General features: G+C 36.8%; 1 protein-coding gene across 4 annotated transcripts in view; it reads left to right on the top strand.

The window, feature by feature from the left end:
* The window catches only part of LOC135108392 (transcription factor EB-like), a 129921-nt gene extending 117883 nt beyond the window's left edge, over window positions 1-12038 (top strand). For 3 of the 4 annotated variants that reach the window (XM_064019338.1, XM_064019341.1, XM_064019340.1), the window contains exons 5-10: window positions 172-267; window positions 3042-3222; window positions 3601-3676; window positions 4296-4461; window positions 4835-5050; window positions 7481-12038. In XM_064019338.1, coding sequence (XP_063875408.1) covers window positions 172-267; window positions 3042-3222; window positions 3601-3676; window positions 4296-4461; window positions 4835-5050; window positions 7481-7654 — 909 coding nt within the window. In that variant the 3' untranslated portion in view covers window positions 7655-12038. The remainder of the gene's footprint in view (window positions 1-171; window positions 268-3041; window positions 3223-3600; window positions 3677-4295; window positions 4462-4834; window positions 5051-7480) is intronic. The other variant, XM_064019339.1, reaches the window with a different exon arrangement.
* The last annotated feature ends 249 nt before the right edge of the window (window positions 12039-12287 follow it).

Genomic DNA, 12287 nt, shown 5'->3' with positions numbered 1-12287 from the left:
TAGTAGTAGTAGTAGTGGTAGTAGTGATCTTGACGTTGGTAGCAATATCAGCAGCAGCAATGTGTAAATGGTGTGAGATGAAGAGAAATGATCGTGGTGTTGCTCTTAATGTGGCTGGTGTTGGTGGTGGTTATGGTGATAACGATCTAATAAGGATTGTTTCTGCCGCAGGTGGAGGACGTCATCGACGAGATCCTGAGCCTAGAAGAACGCTTCGAGGCTGACACCCGCAAGACTCCCGAGCAATTATGCAACCCTCCCCCCGCGGTGAGTATCCGCTCCCCCTTCCGCCACACCTCACTCCTCGCCATTGATTCTTCTTACTCTGATTATGTAGCTTTTGCTTATTTTTTTACTTTATTGTTAAAAGTATTATTTAATATGTTTTAGTTGTTTATTTATTTATTTATTTATTTATTTATTTATTCGTTCAATTATTTTATTTTGTTTGTTTTCTTTTTCTTTTTTCATTTTCTGTGTTTACTTATTTGTATTAGTAGTTATAGAAAATGCACTAGAAAAGAACTTGCCTCAAACAGATAGGGTGAACTTGTAATTATCTCCCAGCGTGCGGTGAGTAGTGGGCGGTGTGAGGCAGCGTCACTTCCTTGGGCTGGCCGCCGCGACCAGTGTTGCCACTCTGTGTTGCTGTGTCGCGTGGCGCTTGAGAGTTGTTATTTTTATGAGTGACTTTGGGCTAGATGCGTGTCAAGTAAAAGTTAGCGTGACAGAGATGACGGGAGGCACGATTCATATGCAAGAGTGACAGCAGATTCAAGGCATTGACTTCCGTGGTAGTGATTTAATGAAGGAACTATTACTGCTCAGTGGAAATACTTGTTGCCACCTGACACCAACAGTTATCCTAAATACGAAAGTGTTGCCAGATATACAATGAAGCGGAAACGATCAGAGATATGACACACACACACACACACACACACACACACACACACACACACACACACACACATCCTTACGACTTGAGTTCGAGTCCCCATGTAAGACTGGACTGATCCTCATTGATCATGAGGATGCTAGGGGCAGGTGGGCAACATGATAGAAATAACAAGGCGTGCTTTCTGAAGGACTGCGAAGGAATTGGATAATTGGAAACTCGACTTGAACTATATTTTGCATACTAATATATTGAAACCTTAACTTAGTGTTTACTTTTTTGTTTTCTTATACAATTCGTAAACCAGCGCCACACCCTCCACGCTGCCTCAAAAGAGCATGACTACTTAGGTGTTTTGAACCACTGCACGCTGCCTCACTGGCCTCAAGGGCGTAATCTCGGCCCAAGTTTTACATCTAAACGTCTCTCTCTCTCTCTCTCTCTCTCTCTCTCTCTCTCTCTCTCTCTCTCTCTCTCTCTCTCTCTCTCTCTCTCTCTCTCTCTCAGTAATTGCATTCCATAGTGATACATTATAATATTGTTTTGATGACGTGCTACAAACATCAGGCTACAATTATTGCTACAAACATTCCTAAATCAGTAGAATTTTAAAACCATGATTTATTTTCTTAATCAGAAAATATCATCGAGGTATTTGGTTAATCTTACACGCTGACAGGGAAATACATGTATGTATAAATTTCGGGTACAAGTGCCCCCAGTATTACTCAGTACCATTGACAACTGAGTTCATCTCGTGAGTACCATCATACAATAGGCCATAGAGATCCGGCAACCTCCTGGAGGTTGTACACAACATTCCTCATACAGTCAGCAGTCCTCCCAAGCACGGTCTGTATTCTGACACCTCGGAGTTCCGATCCTGCAGCCGACTTCTGCTTGGTTGTCCTCAGTACAATCCTGGTGAAACCTCTCCCACTCACGCATCCTTGTACCATCCGGTTTAGGGCGTTAGAGGCAACGTGAAGTAAGCTGTGGTGTCTGACTTGTGTCACCGTTAGTAGCCAAGGTGGAAGCTGCTGTGAATGATGAGATTAGTATTAACAAGCGCGATGACATCCACAACCTGTGGATCCTTCTGCCACCAGATCGCGTCGATCACCATCGCGCTCACAATACACAAGCCACGGCATCATGTTCTTATTTCCTTATAACAGAATTGCACAGACTAGTGGGGCGTCTTAAGCGCCTCGTTTTGTTGATCATGGCACGCAAGAATAACGCGGCCAGCTCACCATGGTGGACGCTGCGGCTTGGAGTGTTTAGCAGCCTTTCACAATGATCCCTTGTCGCTTTCAGTGGGAGTGAATTCGCTAGTTTGTCACACTGGGAACACTGTATATTAGTGTAATCAAGGAAGGGCTAGGCTGATGGACAATCGTGTCTGCGTGACAGCACAAAGGAAAAGTGGAGGCGTGCCTCGCCCTGGCCCAGCTCACAGCGCCAGGGAACACGCCCCAGGTTCATGTCAGTGAGGCCTCCTCTCCTTCCTCAGGCCGGAGATGCGAATAAATGGGCAGGGTGTCTTCATCTTGCGCTTTATAATAAGTAATGGCCAAGGTTGTTAGAGAAAAAATGTTTTGATCCAGTATGTGGGTGTTGGAGAGTCAAACGTTTGGAGGGACAGGGGAGTTCAAGAGGTGGTGAATTTCAGTAAAAGCTGTTGAAAGAACACTTTCAGCCTGTCTTCTTTGCATCTCTCTCTCTCTCTCTCTCTCTCTCTCTCTCTCTCTCTCTCTCTCTCTCCTCTCTCTCTCTCTCTCTCTCCTCTCTCTCTCCTCTCTCTCTCTCTCTCTCTCCTCTCTCTCTCTCTCTCTCCTCTCTCTCTCTCTGCGGCACTTGTCGAGTCGCGCGGCATCGGCGTGCACCTACCCTAGACATTTTTTTCTACATGGATAATGTTAGATCTCATTTATTTATGTAGGCCCCCCCCCCCGTTTCTCTCTCTCTCTCTCTCTCTCTCTCTCTCTCTCTCTCTCTCTCTCTCTCTCTCTCTCTCTCTCTCTCTCTCTCTCTCCTCTCTCTCTCTCTCTCTCTCTCTCTCTCTCTCTCTCTCTCCCCCCTAGATTGCTTTATTTTTACCAGCAAAAGTGCACAGTCCTGACAGAGTTTGTTTGCACAGGCCCCTAACAACAGTGTGCCCGACCCACTATGCAACATCCTGGGCCTCAACAGCTACATGGGCAAGACCTCCACCTCCTGCCCACCTGACGTGCCCCAGGTGAAGACTGAGCCAGCAGTCAGCGACCAGCAACTTGTGGCCTACATGAAAGACAGGCAGAAGAAGGATAACCATAACATGAGTGAGTTGGGACAGATTGCAATCACCAATCTTTTTCTATTCTAATTTTTTATTATTATTTATTTTATTTTATTTTATTTTTCAATTATTTTTAAGCATTTACTTATGGAACAGTATATGGTAAAGCAGCAAGATAATAAAACAATATGCCAAGTGTTTTCATTGCCAGTATTCTTAATTCATTGTAAGAGAGAAATATCTTCATTGTGTTGCACAGTCTATTTTTTGTAATAGTTTATTTGGTAAACTTTTGTTTAGATTATCTTGCAAAGAATATATTGGCCTCCATACTATTGAAATTTTTTAATTTAGATGACAAAATTTTTAATATGAAAAGTCTGCTGTGGAAGCTAAAGATTTGTATCTCTCTGGTAACCAGTTGAACGAAGACGAAGGTTCAACATCAACGACCGCATCAAAGAGCTGGCCACCCTCCTCCCAAAGAGCAATGAACCGTACGTATACAAAGATAATGTCACTTGAAGGTTATCCAAGCTTCTGTCTGCATTTGCTAAGATTAACCATAAATTTCATTCAACAGAATAGCTGCCACCTCATCCTTACCCAAATAACTTCAATCGCATGTTGCACTTTATTTTTTTTTCATGTTAATGTTTTGTTATTCCAATTTCTTCCAGCATTGTCCTTCTAACTTTCCTTTCAAGCATCATGAAACTTTACTTTTTTTGTAAGTTTTCTTCCTTCTGTCCTTTCCTCATTGAACATCATTATCAACTAGTAATTATTTTCATCTTGCTGTCCACTTTACAGCCGTAGTTAAGTTGTTTTCTTAATATTATTTAAGTGATTAGAAGTATTGAGAAATTTTGTAGTATTTCCATGCACAATACATTAGAGAGTGGTGAGAGAGATAGCAGATTCATGTAACTGCTTGTTTGTTACATTATATGCACTAAATTTGTAACTTACATAGCATTTTCCTCAGTAGGCTAACTTGGCAAGATCATGATTACAAAAGAAGTACATGTTGAGGGTATGCAACATAATTTTTGATAACCTATGTTGACCCTCTTGAGGGAAGAGGATGCCATAACACACACACTGGTGTTCCAGGTACTTTGAGCTGGTACGTGACCTTCGTCACAACAAAGGTCAGATCCTCAAGGCCTCTGTTGACTACATTCGCCGCCTGAAGATGGATGCAGATGCCAATAAGGAGGCAGAGGCCAAGCGGCGCGCCCTTGAGCAGCAGAACAGGCAGCTGCACCTCCGGATACAGGTCTGTACCGACTATCCTATGTATTGGAGTCATAAAAATTACTTTCACCCAGTTTTAGATTTTTTGACACACATATCACTGAAAATACATGGCTTAGTTAAGGAGGACTAAGATGTAGATCAGCTGTGTGATGCATTGAATGGATATAAGAATGAACAGCTAATAGGATAGAACAAAAAAATTGCTGATTAAATTAACAGTATTAAAGGGGATAATTTTTAAGTGTGGATATAGCAAAAGATCCAGCAGTATAGCAGTGTGAATAAGGATAATAAGATAATGTCCATTTACTGTTAAAGCTTAGAAACTACACCACTTCACTTGCACTTCATGTTGTCATGTACACCTGTGGTCAAGACTCACACCCTTGCAGGAGCTGGAGACCAAGTTGCGAGCCAATGGCATCAAGGTGGAGGAGACTAACATTGACAAGAGTCTGCTTCTCTCCACCCTTATCAAGAGTGAGATGGGCAGCAACATGGCCGGGATTGGAGGAGGGGGAGGGGTTGGGGAGAGTGGAGGTGGAGGTGGTGGGGGAGAGATGAAGGAGGTGAGGTGCAGCCAGAGTCTCACCGGTTCCCTGCTTGACGTACGTGTGCCCTGCCTTCCTTTTTCTTTTACCATTATTTATTTTCCTCATTTGTTTATCTTTTTTTTTTTTTTTTTTTTTTTTCTCTCCCACTGCTCTAGGAAGCAATCACAGCATTGTATTTTGACTTCACATTTTATATCACTGCACTGCTGTATCATTGTATGCACCAATGGATGTGAGTGTGCATATACACACATACACACACACACATACACAGACTTAGAGATGGGACAATATGACCATATCTCCCCTTCCCTTTGCTACAACTAGGTAAATACACACACACACACACACACACACACACACACACACACACACACACACACACACACACACACACACACACACACACACACACACACACGCACACACACACACTTCTCAGTGTTATATAAAGGAGGAGTTGATTCCTAACTCCCTCACTCCATTCCCCCTCCCTATGTCCATACCACATGAAAACACATGATATATTTTCTAGCTTTCAAGTAACCATTTTAAAGCCACAAAATTTATAAAAGTGGACTGAAATTTATCTCCATCTTTATTAATACATCAAGCAGAGCATTTTTAAATCATTGTATCTGACTTTCATTTTGTTGTCTAATGCAAAGCTGTTGATTACTCCTGCTTTATGATTTGCAAATACTTCTCATATAAACTACTTGATGCACAGCCATTTCATAGAAAGTGTAGGCAGCTTTCATTTACCTGCATTTCTTAGTGTAGAATTTATGTAGTTCAGCAGTGTTTTATAATCTTCAGCAATTTTTTTTTCCATCAACAGTTATTAGCAGTGCTTGATTTTATTCATTATCTTGTATGTACCTGCTTTCCTTACTTAAGCCTTGCATGCAACTTTCATGTTGATTTGGCACCGTCTTTTTGCCTGTTGCTGCATATTTTTGCCAACACCCATTGTACTATTTTGCACAGAATTTTTGGGGTTGATTTCATGTGTGTTTCATTTGTTTCTGGTGGTGAGGGTTGGCAGTAGCATGACTGTGTGTTGCCTTCCATTTCATGAAACATTTTTACTTGCCTTGATGGGATTAGAATTTGAGGGTTTATTTCAAGTGTTAATGAACTCAAACACTAAATTGAAAGTATAACTTGTGAGAAATGGTTTGGAGCTTGCTGGACCTATTTCAATTTTGTCATAATATAATACACTTAGATGTAATAAAAGTATTTACTAAGACAGAGAGTCAGAGTGTGTGAAGGAATTGTGGAAAAGTTTGTAGTATGGAACAATAGTAGCTGGGCATTAGTCAAGGATACAGACAACAAGCAGGTTTATTAAGAGGTAGAATTCATTAGAAAGCTCATCAAAATGTTAAAATGTACAAAATTAAGCTTTTGCAACGATCATTGATCCTTTATAGTGTTGTATTTATCTGCATTTGACGTCGTGGATGCTGGCACAATGATTTTGTTATCTGAGGACAAGCAAACATGGTAACTTCATCACTAGGTGATGTTCTTTCATGCTGCTTGACCATTGGATTTCCATCTTGTTTTATTATGTATGGTTAATAGTCTATATATTCTTAATAAAACCCTTCTTTATTTGCAAAATACCTGATTATTTATATATGTATAATTGGGTATCTTACAAATATCTTACAAATACCTTGATGAAGGATTTGATAGGAATACAGAATCAGTTTCCTTCACATTTTAAAATAAAATGGAAATGTGTGAGGTGTACAGCACCAAAATTATAATGCAGTGTATAGTGTACAGAATTAAGATAGTCTCATGTTGTCCTTTTGTCATCTCTGTCTTTACTTAACTTGATCTTAAGATATTTTTGGGTGGGAGGAAGGGAGGGAGGGAGGGAGAGCACTACTTTTACATTTAACTCATTCCAAATTTTTACATTTCTACTTGGGAAGGCAATTTCCTTGTTAGTGTGTTAGGCTCAAGTGTTCCTTGGCTTGTACTCATTACCCACTTTGTCCACACGATCAGTCCCTTTACTTCTCTGAACAGTATTAGTGAGTCCCCTTTTTCACCAACACTGACAGTTTATATTTGAATGATATGACAAATATGTTAGGGCTTTGCCATAATTTTGCTGAGGATCAACATCTGTTTGTTAGATTCCAGGTGTTTCAAAGAGTCCATAAGTCCATAATGGGTAAATTAAGCAGTGCCAAATTAACCACACAAAGAAAGCAAAAAAAAAAAAAATATATATATATATATATATATATATATATATATATATATATATATATATATATATATATATATATATATATATATATATATATATATATATATATATATATATATATATATATATGAACTGTTAAAAATTCATGACATGATAGAAAAACCGCCTGTCAGGTGCTGCTATCAGCAGGCATTAATATACTTCATGTTATTTTGTCAGACAAATCACCAGTTTATTATTGTCATCAGGAGCTGCTGGAAGACTTTACCTCTGGTGGCTTCAACTTAGATCTGATGGACGATGATGGTCCAGCCTTCACCAGCGACCCTGTGTTCTCCTCACCACAGGTCTCCTCCCCGAACTCCTCTCACCACTCCTTTGATGATGCCCTCACCCCAGACTCCATGGACATCGTTGCGTGATTGTTAACATGCATCATATAAATACTGATATTTTTATGTGCGATGTGAATTTTTTTTCCCCCCTTTTTTTCCATCTTATGTGCCTTAATGAGGCTCTTGTTGTTTTTAGTCTAGTATTGTTTGTCATACTTTGCTGCCCCACAACAAAATTTTATCATATATATATATCTAAAGTTCAAATTTGTTATGTCCCTTCATAACTATATTTTGTAGTTATTTTTATGAATGTTTTATAGTAAGTATTTTAGAGTTTATTGAGCTTGCAGTGAATAAATGCATTACTTGTCTTCAAAAGACTTCTTGGCTTAACTTCCGACATCCAAGTTAACTTTTTTTTTTTTTTTCTTTTTTTACTGGACTGGAAATTAAGTGAAGTCAAAAAGCCTTTTCTCTTGAATCAGTTTTCATGAGTGATAAACACAAACTGCATTGTACTTATGAACACAAGGAAATATGTTCAGGTGTATTTTCTGCAGTTTTTGTGGAAATATTCTTTAGGATATCTGTAGGTTAACATGGAAAGGAATATCTCCTTCAAGTATTATAGAAGGAGCAATCTTCTCCATGTAGTACTAAGGCATTTCACATGCAAAAAAATATTAGGAAAATGAATTTTAAAGAATAAGTGATGCCAGTTTTGGAATTCAATGTGTGTTGTGGGATCTGCACTACCAAACTTGATGTTGGTACCTGACAAAATATTATTCTCTAAGTTGAGTGAACTTAACATAGAAAGATCATGTTGGTCATTATTTTTAAAAATGCATTAACTTAAGCATGGTCATGTTTCATAGCATTCAGAATTCTGCCACTACTGGATGTGTATATTATGACATGCTCATGCATTGCGCTGGTCATTTTTACAGAAAAATAGTTACTGCTACACTTATATTAACTGCTTCTTTGACTTTTTTATGTTAATGTGATTTTTCGTCAGTTATGATATCTAGTAAACTGCAAAGTTTGTCACATTTTATGTTCAGTATGATGAATTATGATGTCCCACTACGTCCTGCTCTTCTCCATTCAAGAATAAGTAAACACAATGACTCATTTGTGTTGTTCTGGAAATTATGGATTAATAAGAATTGTATATAGTATTTTTTTTTTTCAGATTAATGGCCCAGAAGCATATTGTGAGCTTACACTGGTGTTCTGTTCCTCACAGTCCATGATGCTGGTGTTGAAGATGTACATAATGTGTTATGATTAGTTGTATTTTGAATACTTTTGTATGTAGACACCTTACACTATTGTAATTCATAGAGGTGAAGCTCTATACCCTTGATTCAACTTAAGTTTCCCCTTTTCTTTATATATATATATATATATATATATATATATATATATATATATATATATATATATATATATATATATATATATATATATATATATATATATATATATATATATATATAAAGAACATGACTAATGTAGATACAAAAACATGATTTCTTTGACATTTATGTTTGTACAAACTTGAGATCATCACTTTGGCTCCTGCCAAAATGTTGAATACTGTACCTTTATCACTTGAGGTACAGATCATATAATGGTGCAGTGCAGTGAAACTTATTAATTTGGACCTATACTACATTATGTATGTTTCAGGTTTGAAATGATATTTACAGTTTACTTATCCACGATGGCAAATGCAAGTGAAAATTGCCACTCTTTGAATACATTGTACTATAAATGTACTGTGACTGATGTGCTAAAGCCATTGTGACCATATTTTCAAATATTGTAATGTTCTCAAGGCACAGAATTGAACATCTAATGACAACATTTGAGAATATTAGGCTGTGTTACAATAAGATATTACATAAAGTCAATTTTGTGCACAGCAAATATTTTCTACAACTACGTACAGGTGTGCTCAACATTTGATTGTTTCACTACTTCTCTTGCATTTCCCTTTAATGATATAGATCTCAAAGCTCTTCCAGCATTTGAGTTTTTTTTTTTTTTTTTTTTTTTTTTTTTAAGGAAAAAAGAATTCATGTTGTGCACACACACACACACACACACACACACACACACACACACACACACACACACACACACACACACACACACACACACACACACACACACACACATGCAAAGAATTCACATATTTCTAAATGATAAGGGACTGTACTTGGTATAAACCAGACTGTAAAAGTCTTGAGTATGAACCCTTTACAATAATTATTTAACATTGTATTTTTATGAAGTCAGGTGAACTAAAATGTGATTTAGAATGATTTTTTTTTTTTTTTTTTTTTTTTTTTTTTTTTTTTTTTTTTGTCTATGTGCAGTGATGAATGTAGAAATGTGCTAAAGGTGCACTCCACCCTGATAGTGTTATCAGGCAGCAGTTATTCATTTACTTAATTCAGTCATACTGAAAGGCAAAGTTGATAATGGCAATTAGTAGGCTGCTTTAGATTGATTTTTAATATGCTAAAGTTCTGTATTAACAGTACTTGAATTTTGTTTATATAAACACCCATCCGCTTTGATTGCTATCTTGGCGTGGAAAATTCTTATGGTAATTGATTAATTTTGCTACAGTTCAGCTGAGCTGCAACACAAAACTCCGCACCTGACAGCTTGTCATGTGTCACCCAAGTCGGTCAGAGTAAACGAAAGCAGAAATTGTATCACGGCAATGTAATGTTAAAATACAGTTCTACACTATTTAAGGAATAAATCCAAAACTTCCAAACATTACTACTAAGTCTTTGCATTTGGAAATTCTTCACAATTCATCCAACATTTATTAGAGTAACAAATGCACACTTACCTTTTAACAGAGTTATTTATCTCCTGTGTGTGATATCTGCATACACAGCAAGTGCTTGTGGCTGCCACAAAGGATTTTTCACAGGCATGGACTGCATTCATTGTGTCCATGGAGATTAGTGTGAACACCAGACTTGTTTATTATTATTATTATTATTATTATTATTATTATTATTATTATTATTATTATTATTATTATTATTATTAACTACCACTACTATTATCATTAATTGTAATATAGGAGGGTATTTATGCTACACATTAAATTTCATTGTCCAGTCAGAGTAAAACCTCTGTTGTCTTTTAATGATTAGTGATGGAGAATGTCATTATCATCATTAATAATCATCATCACCACTGCCATATCATCATCATTATCACCATCATCATCATCATCATCATTGCTATCATCATTATCGTCACCACCAACCATTATCACCACCACCACCACCACCACCACCATCATCCCCACCAATGCCAACACCAACAACAACTATTATGATTGTTTGTCATCATCATAATCATCATTACCATGATCTTCATTATTGTCATCATAATCATCATTATCATGATCATTATTATGACCACTTTGAATATCTTAATTATCATAAGCACCTTCACCATCATCATCATCATCATCATCATCATCATCATCATCATCATTATTATCATCATCATCATCATCATCATCATCATCATCATCATCATCATCATCATCATCATCACCATTATCTTCTTCAACACTTTGAATATTACATTCATCACAATCATCACTGTCATTATCATCAAAATTTAATTGTTGCAGTAAACAAGGCAGGTGGAAGGGAGTGAGGAAAGGGGGAGCAAAAGGGGAACACTTTTAGACACCTGCCAGAAAAGTGTAGTGTAGGATGATTGGTGCCACACTCAGCGGGAACCAAAAGATAGTAACAAGCAAATGAAGAACACTAGAGGAAGAATTTATTGCCATGGAGTATAAAGTGGAAACATAAGTCCAAGATTTCTAATAGGAATTCACTTACAAAAAGTCTATTCTGAATTTAATATAGCTGTCTACCACTGAGGTTGATTGGAATAATTGAGAGATAACTACTATTTATTTTACAGTTGTGTTTTAACAATGTGCCAATTAACTTACAATAAGTCCAAATTAATAAGGTTCTGCAGGACTTAATTTGATCTTTGTCATCTGTTGGTATACATGAATAAGTATCAACAGGATGATCAGTAATGGTTTGAGTATGCACCACCCACCACAAGTGAGAAGATGCCTGAATAAAGTAATTATCTTTAAAATTCTTGTTGCTTTACTTAATATTGAAAATAATTTGCTGTTTTGTACATACTTTAATAACAATTATATTTTGTATTGCTGTTTTGCATTGGTGATAAGTGAACAAAATCAGTGGTACCAAGTGTTGAGATGTGGACACTTGGAAAACACACTGTGATTGATCTTTTTATACTGCCTATCTGTCAACCCTTGGTGCTGGCACCATCACATCCCATAACAGTGATGTGTCCAGATGAGCTGTGAAGTCAATCAGCATGTGCTAAAAGACAAATAAAATGTATATTTGAGTAATTAAAATCTCATTATCCATATTTTTTTATTTATTTATTTTATTTTATTTATTTATTTATTTCATGTTAATTAATTAATTTATTTATCTATTTATTTTATTTTATTATTTTTTATTTATTTTATTTATTTATTTATTTATTTATTTTATTTATTTATTTATTTATTTTTTTTTTTTGTCTGTCTTTGCAGAACAAATACAGAGAACAAGGCTTCCTAGACCCCCTCTTATGTCCCGTTTAGTTGCCTCTTACAATA

Source organism: Scylla paramamosain, chromosome 17 (assembly GCF_035594125.1).
Source record: "Scylla paramamosain isolate STU-SP2022 chromosome 17, ASM3559412v1, whole genome shotgun sequence".
NCBI classification, from domain to species: domain Eukaryota; kingdom Metazoa; phylum Arthropoda; class Malacostraca; order Decapoda; family Portunidae; genus Scylla; species Scylla paramamosain.
The sequence above is the reverse complement of the archived record's forward strand: the minus strand, read 5'-3'. Positions and strand labels throughout refer to the sequence as shown.